The 24,685-nt window shown below is 39.0% G+C and overlaps 1 protein-coding gene across 1 annotated transcript in view; it reads right to left on the bottom strand.

Annotated features, from left to right (window-relative positions):
• LOC121512509 (BMP/retinoic acid-inducible neural-specific protein 3-like) overlaps positions 1-24,685 on the bottom strand; it is a 133,793-nt gene that overhangs the window by 86,959 nt on the left and 22,149 nt on the right. Inside the window, exon 3 of the mRNA XM_041791810.1 lies at positions 3,805-3,995. Coding sequence (XP_041647744.1) covers positions 3,805-3,995 — 191 coding nt within the window. The remainder of the gene's footprint in view (positions 1-3,804; positions 3,996-24,685) is intronic.

Raw genomic sequence — 24,685 nt, 5'->3', positions numbered from 1 at the left:
TGAGAATCCACTCACTTCTTTGTTCAAGCGACTGCAAACACAGATTTGACATCGTGAGTTGGAGAATATGAGCTAAAACAACCAAAGCAGAACCCACAGTCACAGCTGAGACAATATTTACAATTTGATGTTGAGAGAATATGAAACTAGAGGAAGGGCTTCAGATACTATGTTTGACTGCTTGATCTTTTACTTCATTTCCCATATTTGGCTAAAACAACTAGTACAGATTTATTGAAACAATCAGTGAGGTTTCAGCTTTGGAGGATTTGGTTGTACCTTTCTTTGTGTCAGCCAAGTGGGTCCAGTCATAGAAGCTGGGGGAACAGAAATAGAGTTCAATAGAGACCACCAACTTATCAGGGGCTCTGGTTTTAGAAGTAAATTCCCCATTTAAACCCTCCGCTGACATCTCAGAAAAAAACCTTATATCAATGTTTTTGATCCTGGAACAAAGTCAGCCACCTGAATTCTTGTGAGATAATTTAGTCATGAGTTAAAAATGATCATTTTGAATCTGGATTATAAAATTGAGAAAAAGGAAAAGGTGTATGACTGTTTGTTTTTTCCCTCCATGAGTAAAGGAACTATGTCCTCAGCCTCCTGTACAAAGACACAAACCCACTACCGTATTTTAACAAGGTACAGTCTTTTGTTCAGTGGTGTGATACTAACTATCTCATTATAAATGTAAAGAAAACAGAAGAGACAGTGCTAGACTCTTGTACAGCTGGTGATCATACCCCACTGTTAATCCATGACCAAAAAAACCCACTAAGATTTCAAGCAATCAAACATATTGGCAACTAAAATGACAACAATATCTTGTTTTTTCACTCCCTGGTGGGTTTCTACAGCAAAATATGGTACTAATAATATTCCAGGGGCAGAGCCAAGGGCAGCTAGGGCCAAACAGGGCCCCCTGAAACCTGACTGGCCTCCCCCAAAATCTGGAAATTATTGTGTATTTGCCTGTCAGTCATTCAAGCGATGGTGTTAGTTCAAGCCTTAATTGCTGCCATAATTGAGATCAGCTGACTGCCATTGGCTAATCACTCTCATACTGCCTTATTTGAGCTGCTCTTGCCTGGCCACGCTCTGCCACGCTCTCTGTAAGCGGCTCTTGCAACCCTCCTCCACCCCAGCTCCTCCTTCATTCTGCTTCTGACTTAATCAATGTCATTCTGTTGTCATTGACAACTGCTATGCTCTAAGGCTTTCCTAATCGACATAGGAAGCCACATTGCCAAACATAAATAACAGCAGTAAGTTCTTATTAATAACAGCTAATAAATACAGCTGTAAATCAGGTATTTCTTGACAATGTGGTCCTGAGCAAATCTTAACCTACATTATATTGATTTTACAAACTTTCATATACCTCACCTTGTGAATATAAAAGTGGCCCCAACATCCTTATATATATTTTTGTATGTGGCCCACAGCAGAAGAAGTTTGGACACCCCTGGCCTACATGCACTTGTTCTTGTCAATAGACCATAAATAAACTATCCATTATTATGATGGTGTATTAGGGCCACTCTTCAAAATAATAATAATAATAATAATAATAAAGAGGAAGTGGCAGCTTTTAAGAAAAATGCTTGAAAGACTCAAGTTAAAAATAAAGATACAATTCTGAGGGAGAAAACATTTTTGACTTTGAAAGTTGTAAATATAAGAAAACTAAAACATGGAGATTTTTGGGATTATAAAGACAAAAAGTAAAAAATCCAATCAGTATTTTTAGTTTCGTTTCTTGTAAGTTTTTGGTTGGACACTGTTGTAAATGTGGGATTTTTAAAACTTGACTTTTTATTTTCAATATGTAAGACTTTATAATCTCAGTAATTGCAAGTTTTCTTGTGAATTTCTGACTCTTTAAACTCTGGAATTCTGAGTTTGTTTCCATGTCAACAGACAACTTTGTAATTTTAAAAATATGATTTTCTTTCCCCTGAAAATATTTTTGCAAAAAAATTAACAGATTCTCTTCATTTTTTTTTGGAAATCTTTTAGGTTGGCCTTTATGCATTATGTTTATAATCTTGATGTACATTTATTTTTTTAATATATGTGCATCTAATTTTGACAACCTCAGAGCACATAGGGTCCTACACCCCCAGTGAGAATTTTGCCCTGGTTGAGAATGCTTTATACAGCACTGGGACACTGTTTAAATCCTTAAATTAAGAAAAGTCTCAGCCAGAATTTCACCTCAGTGATGTTAACATACCAGTATATTTACAGTAGAAGAGTATGCTTCTCCCTACACCACCACCATGATGAAAGTCTGTGACAGGGGTGTCCAAACTTTTTCCACTAAGGGGCCGTATATTGAATGGTAGGGTCACTTTCATACACCGCACCTTGAGGATATTAAAGTTATAAACCAGTCTAATGTCTAAGATATTCTTAGTGATTGAGTGTGCTCACGTGGCTAGTTAGTGGTTGACAAGGTCAATAGACAATCAATTTAAGGGTTTTGGGAAAGCCATTCAGATTTCAGGAGGATCTGGTTGGCCCTAGCCAATGGCTTTGCATCTGGAGCACTGGTGGTGCAACTATTTAGTGGGGTAGTTAATTAGGGCATTATAAATCAAGATAGCATTATTACGTTGTTTGCCAGTATGTTTACCATTTACAGCGTAATCTTAGTGTAGTCATAAAGGAATTAAAACATCAATAAATTATTGTCAAAATGTTTGTTTACAGAATAAGCATGGGAGTACTGCCTTGCACTGAAACAAAAAAGTACAATACGGTCAAGCAAAATCTTAATATTCTAATTTCATTTTATGCTCAAAATTTGCGGTGGGCCATTTAAAAGTGGTCCATGGGCCGCATTTGGCCCCCAAGCCATAGTTTGGACACCCCTGATGTAGGTCTATCATGTTTGGATCTTGTCAATGACAACATTTCAAATTGTTCCAGGCGGGTCCTGGATTGGGGGTTAGCTTTTCTTAGATACAAGTTAGGGGGGGGGCCTAAAGAAAAAGGTTGGGAACAACAGCTATAAAGGTTCAAAGAGACAAAAGCTTACAGTTTAAAACAAAGTCTCAGTTTTTTGTAGCTGTCAGGTGATGCATTGTTTTGAACAGATGGAGGATAAAATGCAAATTCTACAGTGCCACAGTGTCACTGCCACTGTTCTCAGCATTTTTGTTCCCTCTAGGCCTCTGTATGGGAGCAGCATTTAACCTCAATGCTGCCAATGTTTTCTAGTTTAAATTCTATACATTCTTTGCATTTGTTGTCACCAAATTAGGGGCGTGGTCACTCTGAAGACTGGAAAAGTGATGTTTGACTGCACTCACCCATCAGAGATGTAGCTGTGACAACTTAGGATTGTGGGTAGTGTAGTTCCTTTGCCTAAGATCCCAAATAAACCCTTTTTTTTTCCTTAAAATGAGAATAAACCATATGCACCTTGGTACAATGTGGGTGCATATTTCATCATTCCATCATTTCACACTGGTAAGTATGTTTTGAACAGTTATAACATTATGGCTAATAATCAGTTCTGCTATGGAGAAAATGAATGCGATTTTTACTTCTAGAACCACACAGTCAAGCTCTCTGTGGAAACATCCAAAGAAATGATGCATTGGTTAGATGATTATAGAGAGCAAGACCCAGCAACAGTTTGAAACAGCAAATGTGACTACTACAGGTATAAATCTAGATCCTGGTCCCTCAGGTTGAAACATTGGAAAAGTTCCTTGGGTCATAAAAAGGTTTCTGGAAGACTTCCTGATGTGGAAAGGGGCCAAATGTCTGTCCTGGGTCACCTGCCTCACTTACCTCCCAGTGTAGCGGAGAGCAGAAAGTGTGTTCCGTATTTTCTGATAATGTTGTCAGTGATTGCACCCAGACTGGGCCTCCTGCCCAGCTGCCTAATGGTCTGGAGGAACTCAGGGTCCAGTGGCAAGGAAAAGCCATTGTTCTCTTGTCTCTCCAGGGCCAAGCTGTTCACCTTCCAGCGGCCAAACTCCCTGGCAATAGAAGCAAAGGACACACATCACACAAATGCCGCATGCAGGCACATTTGAGATAAAACACAGGCCATCCCCATTTGAAGAGCCTTTCCCTTTCATTGACAAAAAGTGACAGGCTTCTGGGGGCTGTTTTGAGATGTTTCCATTAGAAACACAATGAAAAAGCTAAATCCATCAGCCTGGTTTGGACTGTTGTTTCATGATGCTGAAAAAAGGGGGGAACCAGGGCCAATTGTTGTGATTTTAGAGTGGACAGGACACAGCTTGCCCCTCACAAGGAGGCTCATAGTCAGATCTGTTCCTTGCCATGCGTAAAATGATGTCTGCATGACCTCTAACTGAATCTTGTGTGCCACTCTTTAAAAGATGAATGGTCTCACGCTGTTCCTACCTCCGGCTCGGAGAATTGCTTTGCACCATAGTGAAAAACATTGTGTTTCTCCACCGATTTTAAATAATAGCGCAATCTTTTCTCATCTGGAGTCGTTTTTTTGAGGCACTGCAGTTGGATGGGCTGTAATCACGGATGGAGTCTTGCTGCTTTCAGGGCCTCTTTCAGAGGGAACAGTCCTCATCTAAAGTCGTTTGATATTCAGCCTGGCCTTGCAGCATGCCAGCTGCCTTTATCTAGCAAGTGCAGACAGAGTGCTGCTGCTTGATGCATAGATTAGTGCTGTTCATATAAAGCTGGTAATAAACAAGGTTCAGCCCAAAACTAGCAGGGAAGAAACTGAAGATCTTTTGGTCTCTGTTGGACACTTTGTGGCCTCCTCCAATGGAGAAAAAATTTAAATTTATATCTTCTGCCCATTTGATTTGGAATGATTTTCCTCTTATAACACTGCAACAGAAGAATTGCAAATATACATCCTGACATGAGAAAAAAAAACTTAGAATTATCCTCAAGTGTTCTATTTGTTTAACCAGGCTATTAACATTTTTTTTTTTCTTACTATCTTCACTGGGGAGATGCAATGTTGGATTTTTACCACTCTAAGACTGTCAAGCTTATTCTAGCTTATTTATACTCTCCTTTTAAATGTGAAGGACACAAGTCTATCCTGTCCTTGAACTTACATATTACTCTTACTTTAAAACAGACATAATCAAGAGAAATGTCCCTAAATTCTACAGGAAGTGGTGGACATATTTGATTAAAACAATGACATTCAGTCATGAAAACTAAAAGCAATGTATTTGGATTACATGTTCATGAAATTAAAATATATTTCGGCAGTAAAGGGTAATTTCAGCTTGGCTGCAAGATGGCTGTGTTGGCTCCTACTTACAGCTCTGCATGTATGCTGCATTTTGGCTGCATCTGCCTGCTATCACAGCCCTGTCTCTCTTCCTAAGTTCTATGTCAATAAACCTCCCGACAGTGAAGGAATTCATTGCATACCTGAGCTCAGGTAGAAAAAAAACAAACAAACAAAAAACATCTGAATTAAAGCATTCTATACAAACGAGGTGAGATTTTCCCCATTAAAGGGCTTTTACTTTGAAAGCACAAACAAGAAGTGGAGCAATGCTGTGTTTATCTTCTTCCTGTGATACGTTCTACCAATGTGGGCATACATTTCTGCAAAAACAAGACACATATTGTGCACCTCTCTCTCATTTTTCTGTCTCTTTTGTCTTGAAGATATACTCATGTTGTAGTAAAAAGAGGCGAGGCCCCCCGTTCTCTTGATTCATGGTGCTTGCGATTTGTTAGCATGCACTCCAAAATGAAAATTACATCATGATGCAGCTGTGACGTGGGCGTCAGTCTGAAACTGCAGTAAGAGCCAAACCAAATTACATTTGCCTTCTTGAGGGCTACAAACAACCCTGTGTTAACCCATTGACAGAATGTCAAACTGCTTTACAATAGCTGTGATAACTCTGAAGGGAAATGCAAGTAAAAGGGCTAAAAAATAATGTTGGCCATTGGCGCCGGTTAGTATGCTGTTAGTAATGATACCAGAGTGGAGAAGATTTGCCTGCTAATGACATAACTGGTGACCAGAGATATACTTAGGTTTTGTGGAAGGAGAAGGCTTCAGTCAGTCAGTTGCGTTTATCGAGTTGGAGAAAAAAACCCACAGTTACGGCTATCAACAACTACGATAGAGTCTACAGGGTCTACAAACTATTTTAACAGGTAACAGTGATGGCTGAGTAACATTTGGACCTTCTTCATACTACGGAGCTTCATGTTGATGTTTTCTAACCTTTTTTCAGTTAACAGCCCTCGGTTACATTTTCATTACTTGTAACTTCATTCAGAGCTTGGATTTGAAGTGCTGGTGGTCAAAAGAGGATAAAAAATAACATCGTGGTCAACCCGCTGCCCCATGTGTGTTTTTTTTTCTGGGTAATTATGATTTGCAGGTACTAGAGTACTCAATCATTAGTGCCATGCAATATGTAAAATAATGCACATAAACTAAATGTTTCTTTTATATATTATTATAAAGTTGAAACCCACCTTCTGACATGGGTATTTACTTGTTTAAATGATATCTTATCATTTAACACTGTCAGCTTTAACCACTTAAAGCCTGGTAACTCAAATAATAGCCAGGAAATTGTAATTTTTTGGAACAGAAATGTTTATTTACCCTTCTACCAAAATCCAAAGATAGAAAAATTGCCATAAAATTTCAAATATATACATATTTTTTGTATCACATTTGATACAGTAGGAGTTTTTTTTGGCAACTGATCCACTGGAGGACATTTGATCATTTATTATATTGTATTCCAATGGTTTTTAAGAAAATTACTGACCATGTAGATAAGATAGAGTTATCATTAAAGTGTGTATCAAATACGATACAATAGGCTGTAAAGGGTTAGAAATAAATGTAGGTGTTCATTTTGAAAAATTATGAAAAATGGTCAGCATCTATCCTCTAAGATTTAACATTTTTAATTAATCTGGGATGCAACTTTTCCCTTATACAGTGCAATGCATGTTGTTTTTCCTGACAGCTCTGTCTGTATGACTGATAGAATCTGATTTACGTGTTTGGAGGACAAACAATGTCCACTACTGGTACCGACATGTGAATAAATCAGTATTTTTTGGTTTCATTCCAAGCAGCACTCCACCTTAGACCCATCTAACTGTATCTTATACTTGGAGTTCAGTACATGATTGTTTTTGCCGTTTATTTTGACATCTTGCTACTTCTCTTCTCACTTCTGTTTGCCATCTGTGTGGCACAGAGCTTCAGTCTCATGCCCTCATATGGGCATAAAAGGGGTGTTTATTTCTATGCTTATTACAATAAAACATGACATTTGTCAAATTAAGAAAGCAGGAGAGAGGAATTTAGCAGTTTAAGGACAAACCATGGATCAGATCTAGGTTTATTTTTCTTTAAAACAAATTTAAGGAAACACGAGGAAGATAGTGATGAATGCGGCTCACTTTCTCTGGTGTTTGAGATTGATAACATCAGTTTGGGCATCAAATGACTTCTTCTGCTTATAAAAATCTCATCTTTGAACCAGCAATTACAGGTGCCAAAATTAAACTGATGCAATCCAAAAGCCCAGTTTTAAACCATCAGTGCACTGTTACTAACCATCTATAACTAGCAGATAGAGCCTCATTTATTGTTCTACACCCTAGTGTAAAGTGTTACTCACTGATCAATAGTTTCAAAGAGCCTCAGACATCACACAGTGAAACAGTAGCCTCTCTACTGTTTCATGACATACATAATGCCGATAGTGCACTGCATGTCCGAGCTCATTTCTAGGAATTCAGATGAATTTCCTTGAAAGTCTCTGTGAAATATGAATGTGGCTTGTCTTTCTCTCTCTCTAACATATACATTCCCCAGCGCTCTATAGACACACAGTGGCTCCCTCATGCAAAGCTGCCTGCACACACATGCATGCACACACCCTGCAGCTGCAAACATCTAAACAAAGCTGCCCTTGCTGCAACGACTTTGCTATTGCCCAGAATATCGCAGAGCCCCCCTCTAGGGTGCGGGGCCTGCTGCCAATCAATTTTCCACCAATAACAATGACCCCCAGAGAAAAATACAAAACAGAAAACAGCTCATTAAGACCTGTTTCATGTCAGTGTTTCTCTATAACGAGCGGCCATTAGTGTCTCTCCGCATCCGCTGGGGCTGGCTGAAGAAAGGAGCGGCACACAGAGAAAGACGGAGAAGTTTTGCTGGGAGTCTCGCTATGCTGCTCGCTGATGGACATTTATGAATGATGTCACAGCCAAGTTGGAAAAATACACAAACACACTGATACACAGATCTGTTGTCAAACGCTTCAACTAAGACTCACCTTTAGCCAACCACGTTCATACACACATGAGACGATCTCGCCTTTCATGGAAGACTGCAGCTTTATTTCACCCTTAACCGTTCTCAGCGAGGTGCTGAGTGACTGGAATAGCCTATCACAAACATAGGAGGCAGCTTTATTTCACCCGAAGCTGTTTGCAGCAGGGGGCCCGCTGCACATCTACCTGTCAGCCCTCCCTGGGAGCGAGTCAGAGCGCTGTGCTCCAGGAGGTGAGATGCTGGAGCTAAAGGGGCCACGCGATCAGAGCAGCTGAACTCCGTTACCTGTCCATCACAGTACAGGTGTCTCAGATCCATCACAGAGTACAGGCAGCCGCAGGGCATCGCTCGGTGCCCAACATAACAAATCAGGAAATCAACCCAGCGTATAACCTGCTGATGCAGTTGAAAGTAGCCACCAAGCATACCAATGCAGACTGTCCTTTTAGTGCAGCATGAGGCAGTGCAGGCTGGGTGAAAGTCATCTCCTCAGGCAGGTTTACTGCTAATTATCACATGTACATAAATCAGTTTTAAGTAAACCAAACAGAATGCTTTAAAAGCACAAAAGGAGGGAAAAAGACAGCAAAACACATATGAGACATCCTGTCACATAGAAAAATTACAAAGACAGAATGAAAGCTCATTAATCCTAAACTCTAGAGGAATCCACATCGATGTATCCTTAGCAATGACTGATACCAGACAGGGCCTTATAGGATACTAGATAAGATGAAGAAGATTTCAGTCTAAGAGACTTTGAATCTGCAAATAAATTTAAAAACAAGACTTCTAAAGATAGCTAGGACACTATTAACTCATGCACTTAAAACCTGCTCACTAGAACAGCATCATGTATAGATCTCTTTATCTGTGTCAAAGCCTCATTAGAATCTGTTTAGCCTCTGCATGCTTGCTCCTCATAGTTTCTCCATAAGTGTGCAAAACAGAGAGGTAGCTTGGATTGCACTTTTCTCATGGTCTGACTACTCAGACTGACAATGGTTACAACAGTTGCTAACACAGCTAAAATGGGGGTTGGCATCCCTTGCCTCTGGACCCTCACGCCCTTGTATATATGTGAGCTCTGCATAGGGGTACTCCTGATGCTGCAGCCATTAGACAAGCTGCATGGCATATGAAGGCGGCATGGCAAAGCCCTTGGAACCCTTGCTGCTGGATGAGGATGGAATCTCTACGCAACAAGCATTGACAAAGTAGGTTTAGCCTTGCTGGTGGTGCTGAGGTGTTGTCAACCGTTCTTAACTGTTTTGGCTCAATTTCATACAGCCTTTCCAGGTTTGGCACCTGGAACGTGACAAATCTTCAGGAGGACTCTTGCATTCTTGCAATGTTTAGGGAGATGGCTTGGCTTGGGATTGCTGTCGCTGCCTTGTCTGAGGTGAGGCCCCCTTGCACTGGTGAGACTAGTGTGGGTGGATACATCTAATACTGGTCCAGCTTGGTGGACTCCACACTGAGGGGGTGACATTGACAGTTGTGAGCTGACTTGCCCCCTTGATTTCAGAAGAAAGGCCTGTGGCCTGAGCACTCAAACTCACACTCACCCTTTCCCCCTATTCACTCCACATTTGCACACTGATGACAAAGACTGTTATGCACTCTATATGCATAGAGTGCTCTTCTGTTAACTAATCCCATACACACACATCTGTAAACATTCACATAGGACTGATGCAGAAGAGGGAGCGTTTTAGGGTTAAGTATCTTACCAAAGGTCACATCCACATGTGACTACAGGAGCTCGGTATCAACCCCTGGGACTTCTAATTGAGAGACGGCCAAAATGTACGTATGAGCCCCTGGTTTCCTAAGCTGGGGTGTGTTTGGAAGGTTTGGAAGCACTGCACTGGGCTACATTCACCCTAGACTCGAAAATAGTTATTTTAAACACTTTGAAACAAGGTTTTCGGCATCATTGTAGTAATTGACATGCAAGTTTAATCATACATTAATCACATGCTTTATTGTCTCTTTAAGCACACTTTACTTAAGTCACTACAATGTCTCCCTGCAGTGATGTACAATAAGTCAACGACTGCTTCTTAATGCCTTATTGATTAAAAAACACTCGAAGAGCTCAGAGGACAAGTCAAAAGTCATCTGTACCCTGTGTTATCAAATATTTAATTTTCTCTTGTTTCCTTATTTCCAATTGCATCCATAACAAGTTTATTTTTCTGTCTTTTTTCTTTAAAATTAAAATCAGGTCAGTATCCAACTGTATTAGTCCAAGTTGACAGTCTTTCCATGCCAATACCCTTAGTGTAAGACTGTATAAAAATCTAAACTGAAACAAAAGCAGTGCTGAATGTAAAACAGTGGAATTTCAAAATGTGACAAAACAGAATAATTGCTACTAACTTTACACTCAGAACAGGGCTCTGTGCCAGCATCCCCATAAGGGTCACTAGACACAGCACTGAACAGCTCAAAAAAAGCAACTACATTTTAGAAACAAGCTAAGAAAAACCTTGACCCAAGAATGACAACATTCGTAGTCTCTTTTATTATAAAACAAGGTCAGATTGGCAATAAGAAGCAGACGTGGTGGTATCAGAAGTTAAAAGAAGACAGCGATGCCTAAATAAAGATATGAAAACAAAAGCACACTGGATTTAAAGTTTACAAATTATTCAGAAGTGGATGAAGTGCAGCTCAAAATGATACCTAAAAATGCTAATTTCATGAATTGATATTTAATGGCATTAATGACACCCTTCAAATAGAAAGACTCTTAATGGATGGTATCGCTTATTAAATAATGTACATCACACTGTAATCATGAAATGATACACAACACAAAACAAAATAGAAAAAAACAAAGAGAAAACCTAGAAAACAGATGGGTGATCATGTTCAGCATAGTTGTGATTTGATTGGATATTCATGCTATAGGATGGTGCTGTAAAAAAAGGAACATCTGACTGATTCACCATTAAAATACTTGTGTATAAAAGTACTTTTTTGTTGTCATGAAGAAATAGTATTTTATTTTCAAAGCATACTATATAAAGGTTCTCCATCCATCCATCCATCCATCCATCTATCTTCTCCCGCTTATCCCAGGTCGGGTCATGGGGGCAGCAGCCTAAGCAGGGAAGCTCAGACTTCCCTCTCCCCGGCCACTTTGTCCAGCTCTTCCCGAGGGTGGGTGGTTGGCCTGGGTGTTCCCAGGCCAACCAAGCGACATAGCCTCTCCAGCGTGTCCTGGGTCTTCCCCAGGGCGTCCTCCTAGTGGGACCTGCCCGGATCACCTCACCAGGGAGGTGTCCAGGAGGCATCCAGACCAGATGCCCGAGCCACCTCATCTGGCTCCTCTCAACGTGGAGGAGCAGCGCTCTACTCCGAGTCTCTCCCGGATGGCTGAACTTCTCACCCTATCTCTAAGGGAGAGCCCAGACACCCTGCGGGGGAAACTCATTTCAGCTGCCTGTATCTGTGATCTCGTTCTTTCAGTCACAACCCACAGCTAATGACCATAGGTGAGGGTAGGAACGTAGACCGACCAGTAAATCGAGAGCTTCGCCTTTCGACTCAGCTTTTACTTCACCATGACAGACCAATACAGAGACCGCATCACTGACTACGACGCACAGACTCGCCTGTCAATCTCCCGTTCCATTCTTCCCTGTATGTCAGCATTTAAAAGTCAATGGTTATTCTTAGCTAAGAACTGATCCCAGGTAAAAAAAAAAAAAAAAAAAAAACACTTCTGTGAATGTCAGAGTTTCCTGAAAACTGTGTAAGACAGTTTTAAGAACACGTTTCTTTTGAAGAACGGTTGGAGAATGAGGCTCAAAACTCTCAATGAATTGCATGAGGAAGTGTCTTGATTCAGACTCTCTGTGTGGTGAAAATAAAATGCCCAGAGGCTCTGTGATCACTGCTTCATAACTCCATTAAATAATTAAAGACCACATGGGGGGGTCCGGGCAAAATCTTTAAAACTTTGTGGAGAAAAAAATCATTTTTAAACAGGTTATACTGATGCATGCTGAACTTGAAATCCATTCAGAGAAACTGGCCAAAGAATGAAGGTGTTTGGCCACAGAAGTTAAGTGGAGCAATTTATGACCATTAATATGCAAGGATGTGATGAAACTGATGCATAACCAAAATTATCTAAAAGATAATGACTGCTTCGCAGGTGTAATTGAGGTCAAAACTTTGTAATTTTGTCCTCTACAGGTATGCATTGTTCTAGAATAAGAAAGGTTTTCATTTTGTCTGAAAGTTATGTGGTCTCACATTACTATGGCTGTTCATGCAAATTTTAATGTGGTGAGACTGAATGCCTCCTCATTTTATCTCATCATGAGAATATTTGAAAGTCACGAAGAAATGAAACGAAGGGCAAACAGGAAAGCAGAAGAACCTTGATTTGTCTTTGCAGGTGTTCTGAATATTTCCATTTTTTCTCTGTTTCCAACAGCGCGCTGATTGCTGCTTGCAACAGTTTTCCTTCATCTCTCATTTCCTCACTGTTTAACTCAGAAACTGTGTAATGACTCTACAGCAGTTTGGTCCACATCATTGCTCTGCATGTCCAATCTCTAGTTTCAAACTGTGACTTACAGCACTATATTTACTTCCTGTGGTACACTGTCTACATTTTATATTCATGTTTAACTAAAGCATATATTCAGCCATGAGAGTGGTACATAGAGAAGGAGGATAACAGACATGGGCACACATTTGTTGAGGTGATAACTGCTAATTATCAATATTAATTTTGTTATAGTTCTAAAGTCAAAGATCATGACTTGTGTACGTCAGTAAAAGACCCCTGACTAACTTCCACTATGTGTACACTGGATGGGGCATTGTAAAGGAGCCTGACAGCGCACTTAAATATACTTACAGTCAGTATTCTATACTTCTACTTCTATATTAATATCTGTACTGTCTTCAACCCTCTCTCTGTTTGGGAAAGGCTTGATCTATAACAAAATAATTGGAGGGTGATTTAATGTGTCTGTAACATTCATAATGTGCCAATCAGAGGGACAAGACAAATCAAGGTAGTAGGCATTCGAAGCTCTGCTACGTAACATGAGCTCAGAAGGAAACTACTGTCCTAGTTTAAGAACAGCGGAGCTTGTTGGTGGGAAAACTCATGTAGTGTGGTCCTTTGCTCCTCTTTCAATTAAGAAATGCGGTCCAGATCTGACAGAAGCTAAAGCTACATCCTAACTAATTGCTACACCAGCACTAATTGCTACCAGCTTACAGTACAACTAAACCCCATCTGTAGCTACTGCCTCCTTCTCCTCAAATGACTCTGACTGGTCCAGTCTATTCTCAAGCCAGACAAAATCATTTCATATTAGAGTTTTGCAAGATGTATCTGCTTGTTGATAGACATGGAATCTGGCCAATCCATCTGCTTTGCAAGGTCAGTAGCAATGCATAAACTGTTGATGCCACCTAGGTTGGCATGTACATACTGCCATATGGGATTCCCTTTTTGTCTCCCTTCAGACATATTCATCATGTGACTATGTACCAGATAACCAACTGAATATCATCCACTCATGCCAGTTTAGCCCTATGAGCCCTATGCTGTTTTATAATCATTGTGTCTCATCTGGACTTTTTGTCTTAAAAAGCTTGTAAAACGTCAACCCTGTGGTGCACAGTCAAGCTCTAAACATCCTTTTTTTCAGGACAACCTGAGCTTTGAGAATATGTGTGCTACAGTAATGGCACTTGAATTAAAAAAAAAAAAGTTATGGGATAATAAAGACAGAAAAAAACTAAACTTAGATTAAAACTCAAAGATTTTCATGCACAACACAGTAAACCCTAATGACAGAATTTTTTGCACAAACTATTTTCTCCATCTCTTTGGGAACAAAAAGTGAAATCATAATAATCCCGTGACTAAAAATTAATCAAAACATAGACATATTTACAAAAAGAGCACTTCTTTGTGTTGGCTGTTTTTGTGCCATTTCTCTAAGCAGTTCTGCTGCAGTGACACAGAGGGCCACACCAAAGGCTTTCTCTCTCTTTCTCTCCATTGTGAGCAATTCAAGCCACATTCACCAGGATCTGGACAGTAAGAGTGGTGCTACAAAGGCATGAATAGTGTTATTGGAATGGCAAAACAAGGAGCTTCAAGAGGGGAAAAAGTAAATGACTACGATTTATGGTTTAAAATGTATTACACTTTTGATAACCTGTTTAACTTTGTACAGGAAAATGCCGGCCCTGAAGGGTTTTGAACAAAACTCTGTTGGATCACTGCATAAAACACGTGGACTTGCCGATACAATACCCCTGTTTTCAGGAGTTTATGTATGAGTAAATTTCTGACAGTGGTATAGGAGTCTGAACAGGGCGAATTATACCAGTTTAAACAACTTTTAATAGTTCATGATGATTTAAAGAACGAAGCCATGGCGTACAACAAGGTCAGAGAAGCAGCTATTAACACTGAAGCTCTATACACTTTTTGGCACCTCTACTAAAGCTAAGTAAAATCAAGGAAAAACATGCACTTCCTGACTAATTGTTCACAGTGAAAGGCGTAAGTTGTTATTTTGCTCAAGTGCTTTAGTTTTGAACGTCCACATCAGGAATTAAGCCAGGAATGAATTATGCCATCACAGGCTTGTTTGACAGGGAGAGGAGAGGTTAAGACACCTGAAAATGCATTTTTTTCTTTATTTTCTTTTTTTTTGTTGTTGTTGTTACCATTACTATAAAGGGATTTTTTTTAAAGTCATGTAAATATATGTATATGGCTGTCCTCTGAGGATTTTGATAGTTTGTACTTCTTTAATCAGATTAGAAAGTATCTCAAAAAAGACAAGAAAATAAAATCTAGAAGGTACTTTATTTATCTTAGCATGATACATAATGATTTGTTTATCATTAAAAAGGCCTGAAAACAGAAGACAATATTGTGTTTTGTAGCTGGGTTACCCCAGATACCAAAATAACCTGCTGTGCAAAACAGTTGCTTGATGTAGACTCAAAGTTATTTCAAGGACCTCCCCAAAGAGAATTGTGCAAAATGGGAGAAAAGTCCTTCATGCTTCATTTAATAAGATAAACCAAATTACATTTATTTGGAAGACCTTGTAAGCAAACTGCGGCTGCTCTGCTGTTTTGAATGATGCATATTTCTTTGCTGCAGTTTCCTCATTCTTTCCCTTTAATCTGATCTGACATTGATCCTTTTCTGTATGCAGAAATGATTTAAGAAAATTAAGAATTACAAACAAAAAGCCTTTCCGTTTGAGTGACATCAAAAGGAATTTGACGCAGGCCGTTTGCATAGCGAGCATCCTCCTGAAAGGCACCTTCATAGCGGCTCACATCAAGTTTGTTAATTGAGCTTCAGATGATCCAGACTTAACAAGAGAAACACTGGAGAGGCCAATGAGAGTGGGAGTTCAAATGGAGGAAGACAAAGATGGAGAGACTCGCTTCTTCTGGTTTTCCACCCACCGCGAAACAAACTGAACAAAAGCGAGATCAGGACGAAGGAAGAGAACGTAATGATGTGCTTAATAGCTGCTGGTTGTGAACGCTTCATGAAATTGCCACCAACAGTTTTTCCAGCAACATCAAACAAACATCACACCATTCATTTGTGAAAATCCTATTAAACCTGCTGAGAGGTCCTATAAACAAGACAACATACTGCTTTCAGCTCACTTTCCTTCTCTAGGCCTTTCATGTTTCTAAGCGTTACTCGAGTGCACTTCAAACACTTGATTAACAGCTACGACCGTGACCACCGCAACGGACATAAAACTCCTGTAGAGGATTCAGATGGATAGCTTTGGGGACTCAAAATGGTGTGGAAGAAATAACAGGCCACCATCTGAGGAGTTACAAGGCTTTTCATTCAGTGACAAACATTATGACAACAAATCTGCAGAGAAATGGTCCATTTTGCACAGTTCCAAATACAAAATATAAACCCACAGCACAAAGACAAGATATTTAAAGGTCAAACTGATAGACTCCCAAAACATTCCTAGATTCTGAATTTGTTGCCTACAACAGGTTCCAAAAAAGTTGGAACAATAGCAAGAAAAGACAGGCCAAGTTAACTGGTAACATGCCATGCCCAGGACATGGGTAACCTGCACATCCATGAAAGTACCATTGATACTGAGAGGTGATACAGATTTTTTCTGAATTTTTGCATAATGTGCATAAAATCTCTGTCGCTGCAAATAAATAAATAAATAAATAAAAATTAAATTTGTATTTTGACAAATAAAAAGCTAAGGAAATATTGCAACATTTGCGCCTAATGCCACATTCTGAGAGTTACCAAAGCATGGCTTCACAGTAAAAGGGTGAGATTGCTAGATTGACCTTTATGCAGCCTAGAACTGTCTGCTTTACAATTTAAATGTAGCCCATAATGAAGCCCATAAAGAAAGCCCAAAAATCTGTACTGTTCAGCAAGTTAAGATGTAAAAGAAGCAAAATTGGCAAAGAATTCTACTCTCAATACTTCAACAATTAGTGCCTTCAGAACCCCAGACAAGTACAGAGTGTTGTTGGAAGAAATGGGGATGTAAGACAGTAGTATATCTGAATATAGGTTGACAATCACTGAATTCTTTTTTACCCCCAACTTTTTTTGGGAATAGAGTTTTCTAAGTCCCACAGTCTGCCTTCAGGGACCTCCCAGAGGGAAAAAGTGGTTAAACTGTCCTGTGTGTTTAAAGTCCACTACATGCAGCTTCTGTGCAGCTGTGTGCTCCTTTAGTAGCATCTGTTTTCACCATGTGGAATTTTTAGTTCTGCTAGCTGCTGGTCTAGTAGTTAAACTCTAGTAGTTAAACTCTCAACCTGCAGTATCACTGATATTTTTGAAGGAAGGACTAAAATCCTTCAAACTGCTGTGTCCACCTGTTAGTTACTTTTCGCCTTTAACTAAGGAGTCTGTCAATCCACAGTCCACAAGGTTTATTTTTTTCACAATGATACCATGCCTATGCACCAGCAAAAGCCAGAGCCAGAGGCCTTCTTGTCTTGGATTGGCTGTTGGAACAAACCAGATCATTTATGTGAATGCAATATGTCCAAAAACTTGTGTCGCACTGTCATTTAACTGCTTGCCTTTTAGTACGACTTAACCTTGCCCCTAGCTACGGCCTCATTTGACTCAAATGACACTGATTGGTCTAGAGCAGCGATACTCAACGCGTAGCTCTAGAGCCACATGTGGTTATTTTGTGATGATCTGTGGCTCTTGTATGTCTTAATTTGAAATATTATTCCTCAGAAAACCTTAAAAGGGGAAACTTTGACCTCAGAAATTATCAATTGCAAGTCACTTTAATCATTTTGTTTCCCATGTTTATACAGTAGGTTGTAATGGTCAAACTTCATTGTCAACTTTTTTTTTCTCTGTACATTTCCATTGCCCTTATTTGCAATTTTTTGGTCCCTTTTTTTTTTTTTTTTTTTTTTTCATTTTTTGCCACTGTCAATAAATTTCTGCTGCTTTTAGCCCATTATTACCAATTCTTGTAGCAAATTTTCAACCATTTTTGCCACTTTTATCCCATTTCTGCCCTTTTTCATCAGTTTTAGCTACTTTTATTCTGCTTCTTTGCAATTTTTCACCCATTTAAACTGCCGTTTGGCATTCAATGCCACTACCCCCCCATTTTCCCACTTTTATACAGCTTTTTGCCCATTTAAGTCACTTTTTACTCATTTTTTGCTGCTTTTTGACCACCTGTAATTCAATTTTTTATGACTTTGCACCCATTTTTGCCACTTTTCACCCAGTTTTGTTTATTGTATGCCTATTTTGCCCCCTTTCCCCCCATTTTTGCCACCTTGTGGCTGCTTTTTCACCATTTCTGCCACCTTTCACCATTTAGGTTGTGGCTCTTGTGAAGGCATTTTTCAACAATTTGGCTCTTTGGTTGAGCAAGGTTGAGTAACACTGGTCTATTAGATCATTTTTGGTTTGGCACAAACATTGTAGGTTGGAGATTTGCAAGATGGATTTACCCCAGGAAAGATATGAAGGCTGGTCAAATTCTCCTGCTTTGCACTGTCCACTGTAACTCAAAGATGAGCTAAATTATTCTGAGGCCAAAGCTCAGTGGTTAAGGTCATCAAGCCTCATTTTCCTCCTTACATGTGTGCATGATGAATGCATTGAGGGACTTTTGGCTTTTTTGTTTCTAACTTAACCTTGGACTTGAAAATGAACTGACTATTCTTTGGAGGTCAAAGGTGACTAATTTATGCATGAATTTGATGCCCACAGACTAAAATATCTCTGTTATCCAAAGTCTGTAATAAAGCATTCACCTACACCATTGAATATCATTTAGAAAGAGGGTATATTGTAGTGTTTTGTTCTTGCAGCTTCTTTATGCTTTCGTGTTGTTACCAGTGCTTAGATAAAATCTAAGTTTGTGGATGTGTGTTTGTTGGGATTCTTTGAAAACATCCTCACAGTGCAGAGATATCCTGCTAAAATGTTATATATACTTTAGCTCTAGAACATTTGCTGTAAACAATCCTGTCTTCTATAGTGCAGAAGTGTCCCTGACTGAAGTGATTTCTTGTTTTACTTCAAACCAAAAACATTTTTACCACTTTCCACCATTTCAAATGTAACCTCTATACTAAAGTGTGGTTATTTCTTATCTTTTTCTTTTGTTTTTCAGCAATCCTCTGGCATTTATATTTGTCTTGGAAGAAAAGGCAAACAACAACATGCAATTTCACAATTTACCTTAGTTTAACTGTCTGAGGCATTCAAAGTCAAACCAATTTTGTGAAATTTTAAGTTACTGCACAGTGCTCAGGCAAACCGCTCAGATGGTGTTGGAGGGTGTGTTTTGTTAAAAAAGCAATTGCATTATTGATTTGTAGCTCCCATGAATAACACTACACCTCTGATAACAGAAAGAAAGGGCAAGATTTTCTGACATGAAGACTGCTGATCTCTTTTGTACTGCAATTTGTCATAACACTGTTGACAAGAGACTCCACTGCGCTCATAAAACAAGAAAAGCATTGCATCGCATTGTGTACATAATGAGGCATGCACATACTGTTAATTCCTGCTGTGCATACACGCTCAGCCTCACAAATGCGCATGAACACACACTCAAGAGCCACCAGCTACATTCAATCCTGAACCTCGTGACACACCCGCTATCTGCTGATGACATGCCTGCATGGGTAACAATGCGTCATCACATACGTGCAGGAGCGCACAACACATCCAGAGTTACTCAATTATTAACACGGCCATCTTCATTTTTAATCACACACTTGGTTAGTAATTGCAGGTCATGATTCCCATCTGCTGTTTTTCTTATTTTTCATTACTAACACCTCAAAAAACAGCAACTTCAGCAGAGTAAAGAGGCCAAGTAACACAAAACTGATTGCAAATCTTAAAAACAAGAGAGGCAGAATGCATCAGCTAAAATGCAATCACAGAACAAACTGGTTACCATCTGACAGCACTTTGGATTTTTTTTTTTCTTAAACTCTTAAAGCAGCTATCTGCACATAAATGTAGGACACAATACTTTTGGAGATACAGTTACTCAACGCCTGCCTCAATCTCCAATCTCAGGCCGACTGCAAATTACTTGGCCAGCCATCGGACAAGGAAGTCTTGACCCAGATAGATTGTCTGGATGTGTTCAGGCTACACTGGAAGTGCTACATTTTTTTGTCATAGCATGTAGAGGTTAATTATCAGACCATAGCCAGTGGGTTGAAAGATATGTCAATCTAACCCAGTGGTTCCCAACCTGGGGTCCAGGCACCCCTAAGGGGGGCACCAAAGATCTCGGGGGGGGGGGGGGGGCAATGTCAAAATTAGATGTGCATGTATTTCTTAAAAATCTTGATTAGAGACATTATGTACAACAAGGTATCAGGGCAAAACTAAAATGTTAGGAAATAAAAACAATTGATTAATAGTTGAGTACAAAAAAAAAAAAAAGTTGCATTGTTGCAGAAAAAAAATCTTTATTTTTTTTAGATCATGAAGTTGTAAATTTACAAGAAACCCAACTCAGAATTTCTGAGTCCAAAAATGTGAAAATTTATCAGAAAAACCCCAGAAAATTTCCATTTTAAAAAAGCCACACATTTTGATGCTAGGAACTCAAACATTTCCAGTTTTCAAAACTGTAATTTTACAAAAGTGTAAATTAAAAAAAAATAATAATAAAAAATATATATATATATATATATATATATTTATGTATATATATATATATATATATATATATATATATATAACCATACTGAATACAGCAGTTGGATTACTGACTTTTTCACTCCATAATCTAAAATCAGTTTTGGTCCATGTACATTTACAACTTTAAAGTAAGAATGTTTTTTTTTCTTGAAAATTAACAGATCCTCTAATATTTACTATTGGCACTAAAACACAGTTGTAATGATGGATAGTTTATATATAGATCTTTTGTTGAGAATAAGTGTATGTACTTTAGGACTAGTATGTTGGGATTGCGTCAGTGAAAACCATTAAACTTGATTTGTAACTTCTCCAAATGGTCTTGGTGGGGGTTGCTTAGCTTTTATTAGGTGTGAAAAGGGGGCCCCATTGGTAAATGCATTTTGAAATAACACTAAAGTGACTGCCTGTTTGTAACCATCTATACAAATAATGGAACAATTTGGACAAGATGTCACTATTTCATCAAAGCAGTTGGGCAAATATGTTTCACTTTTGTATACCAGAATCAGACTGCAAAAAAAACAAAACAAACAAAAAAAAAAACATTACTTTAATTTCTATAGAATAGCCTTCTTGAAGATTACCATAGAAGAATTCAGACGTATTCAGTGTGGGACTGCATGCACTGAACTGTGAGAATATAGTCAGCATTTCACCAAGTTTGTCAAGTGGAAACCTGCCATTGCTGGTGTGTTGTTCTGTAAGTCACACTATGCCTCCAGAGGGCTGAACATCAGTCATGCAAACTGAAGTGAGTTGCAGGTTAAAGGATCTTGTCCGACACCAGATTGAAGAAAAAGGTTTTGTTTAATTAGTAAAGCGGGTGTCTATTCACAACACCTACAGTTCTCAATACACTGGCAGCAAGTTCTAACCTGTAAATTCTGCATGTCCACCTGTGCAATGATCTGCATGCACTCTCGTCCATCTCTGGTGCATGCCAGAAGCACCGTTATGCTCAGTTCAAGTAATACACAAGGCCTGTTTCATCTGAGGCTGCTACTGAAATGTGTCAGCCCTTATAGAGCAGACTGATCCAAACAGAAATGAGAACCTGCAAAGCATATGGTCAATTTAAAAAAAACAAACAATAAAATACACTGACTGTAATGTCATCGCTATATCAATATATTGTCTCATTCAGTGGCACAAGCCACAGGTCACCTGTCGATTAGAGGGTCACAGGGGTAACCTGATACCATGAACAACGAAAAGATACGTTTTGAGGTGGAAAATCACATGATTTATATGACATCACACATCCTTTCAAGAAAGCATAAAACCTTTTGACTTCCTATTTTACCCATTCATGGTAGAAGCAAATAAAATCATACAATGGTATTGAAATTAAGAGTGAATCAGCATCAGAAAGACAAAGTAAACCGTTCTTCAAATCATTCTTGTGATTGACTTGTTGTCACATGATATCATAAGTCCCCTTGCAAACTTGTTCTCCTGTGATATTGTGATCTCTGACCTCCACCTGTTCAGGGATATGTTATGATAATATGTATATTTATAGAGATATATGTTTTTTAAATATATTTTATTTTTATTTCTTTCATTATTCATCATTCAGAATAATTTTAGAATATTCCTTGTTGTTTGGAAGGCACCTGGCAACCCCATCTGAGTATCTCATGACCCCCAGGGGGGTCCTGACCCACACATTGAGAACCATTGGTTTAGAGAGCAACTCTTATTGTTTCCACCAAGCGGTCAGGTTTAGTTCTGTATGGTACAGTAAACTTTTTTTGCAACTGTCTTTTCTTTAAGAAGACACAGAAGACCCCAATAATAAGTAAATCGATATTTTTTGAGTCATATTAAACAAACAAAATGTAAAATTCTGCCACCAGGGGGCTCTCAAACAAAACCGTAGCACCGGACTTAGCTGTCTAAAGATGGATTTCCATTTGTGGAGTGTGGGTTTTTCTGCACATCAGTAACATAATCAGAAACAAGAATTGTGCTTAAAAAAACCTGATGGTTGGTAAAACTGACATTTATTTTTCACTGTGCTTTCCTTCACTCGTACATTTTTGATTTGCTCCTTAATGTGAACTGTGAAGACATTAATCACTCATGACAGCAGCTTTAAAGTGAGATAAACAGAGTGCATCCTCACAGTTCAAGTAAGGATATTTTTTTGTTTCTATTTTCGAAGTCTGATGATGTTGCAGATGCTATATGGTGTCAAAATGTTCTTCACATAAAGGTTTACTCTTCAGGAAAACCTACAGAACCGTTTTGCAATTCCCCAACCCTTGTATCTTACACCATCTGTACAGAATACATTCAAACACTCATGCTGAGTTTCTCTTTCAGAAAAGCTGCCTCCATGGACCTCTGGCCCTGATAACTCCCCCATCACACACTTGTCAGAAAGCATAAGCTTGGCGCTGGATGAAGTCCTCGTCACTGCCATTGCTGCTGGTGAGCAAAAGGAAGAGGCTGCTCGGCTCGTGTCCCGGGGACGCGTTCACCCTCTGACTGGAGGACGATAGACTTGTCTCCACCACAACTCTCTCATCGAACAAGCCGCCCGGGCATTCATGCATGAGAGAAAACAGCAATTCAATGAAAGCTGTGTACTAATGCTCTCACTGGGTCTGTTCTTCAGAGTGTTTGCAGAAAAATCTTTACTGTAATAATTTCCAGACGTTAATATATTGATACAAACAAGACAACTGCAGAGAGGATCAGCAACCTCTACCTGCAAAAGGCTTTCCACATGGTGAACAAGGTCAGATTTGATCTGGTTACGTACGTCAGGAAAGTGGAGCAGCAGAGAGGAAGAGCTGGAAGGCATTCTGGATTTAACCTTTTCAGTTCTGTAACAAAGAATCTGCCATTGCAACTACTTATTTCTGCTTGCTGTGAGGTCATTTCTTGAAGTATCTCCTTTTGTCTTTGAAATTTGTCTGGAAAAAGTATTTTTATTTAGATTAGAAATGTGAAAGGACCCATCAGAATGGTCATTTATACTTATATGTTTGAAAATACATTTTTTGCTAAGAGCAAACATGTTGTAGATCCAATGTCTATAAAGGGAAGAGCTACCTACACCTGTTACTCACTTATGAGGGTTAGTGTGGCTCAAGGCCAAGTGGCTAACCCTCTGTTTTTTTTTTTGTTTTTTTTTTTTTTGTTTTTGTTTTGTTAGTTTGTTTTTGTTTTTTGTTTTTTCTCAGAAATTACAGTTTTAATTCTAATTGAGAAAAAATGTCATCCTGATCAGTTTCTTCGAATAAAAAAAAGCAACAGCAGGACTGTACAGTGATACTAACATTGGTGATGTGAAAGGGTTGAAGGGTATTCTGACTGGCTATCAAAATTAGCTAGCAATGCTACAGTAGGCTCCATAAAGAGCAATGTTAGGGAGTGTTACTTTAAAAAGTAACTTTTTACAGCATTAATTAAACGAAAGGAGTCAGCATACTCTTGTGTTCCAAAAAACTGCTACCCTTTATTCATCCATGTGCCAGTAGTAGAAATGGCATTTAGCATAACGTACATCTGCCTTTGAATATATCCACTCAGTCTGCACCCTAATTTACGGCCCTCAGTCTGTAACTCTGTCTGATAGCAGCAGGTGTTAAAATCTTTCCAGCTCTTTAATATGCTCACTAACTGATAATGAATTGGCACAGCCGTACAGCATTACACACAGGCTGTGCGTAATGCTGCATACCTCAGTCAAACAAACAATGCAACATAAGTTTTGGAACTTAATTTTGCTACAACGTTCTTACCCATTTGTCCAGAAATGTCAACATATCCACAGAGATATTAACATGCTGTAATGCCATATCTGCCATCTCACTAGCTCAATCTGCCAGCTACATGTGTGCACTGAAACAGCTGTTGACCTTCCACTGGTACACAGCTTCATGCCAACAGATGGGAGAGAAACCATTGCTTTGAGGATTTTCTTGCTTTTCTAGTAATAAAAAGGAAAAGGGAATGCATTTTTTTTCTGATAAGGTCTGACTACCATGTCTAATCCTGACCTTTTAGTCATTATGACTAGTGGTGTAACACTCCATAGATCCATATCAAACCATATCAGTTTGCAGAACAATGTCCCAATTTTCCAAATGTCAAATTGATTTTGTTAGTTGATTTTG

This window comes from Cheilinus undulatus, linkage group 7 (genome assembly GCF_018320785.1).
Source record: "Cheilinus undulatus linkage group 7, ASM1832078v1, whole genome shotgun sequence".
NCBI lineage: Eukaryota > Metazoa > Chordata > Actinopteri > Labriformes > Labridae > Cheilinus > Cheilinus undulatus.
Note: the sequence above shows the minus strand (reverse complement) of the source record. Positions and strands in the feature narration are given on the sequence as shown.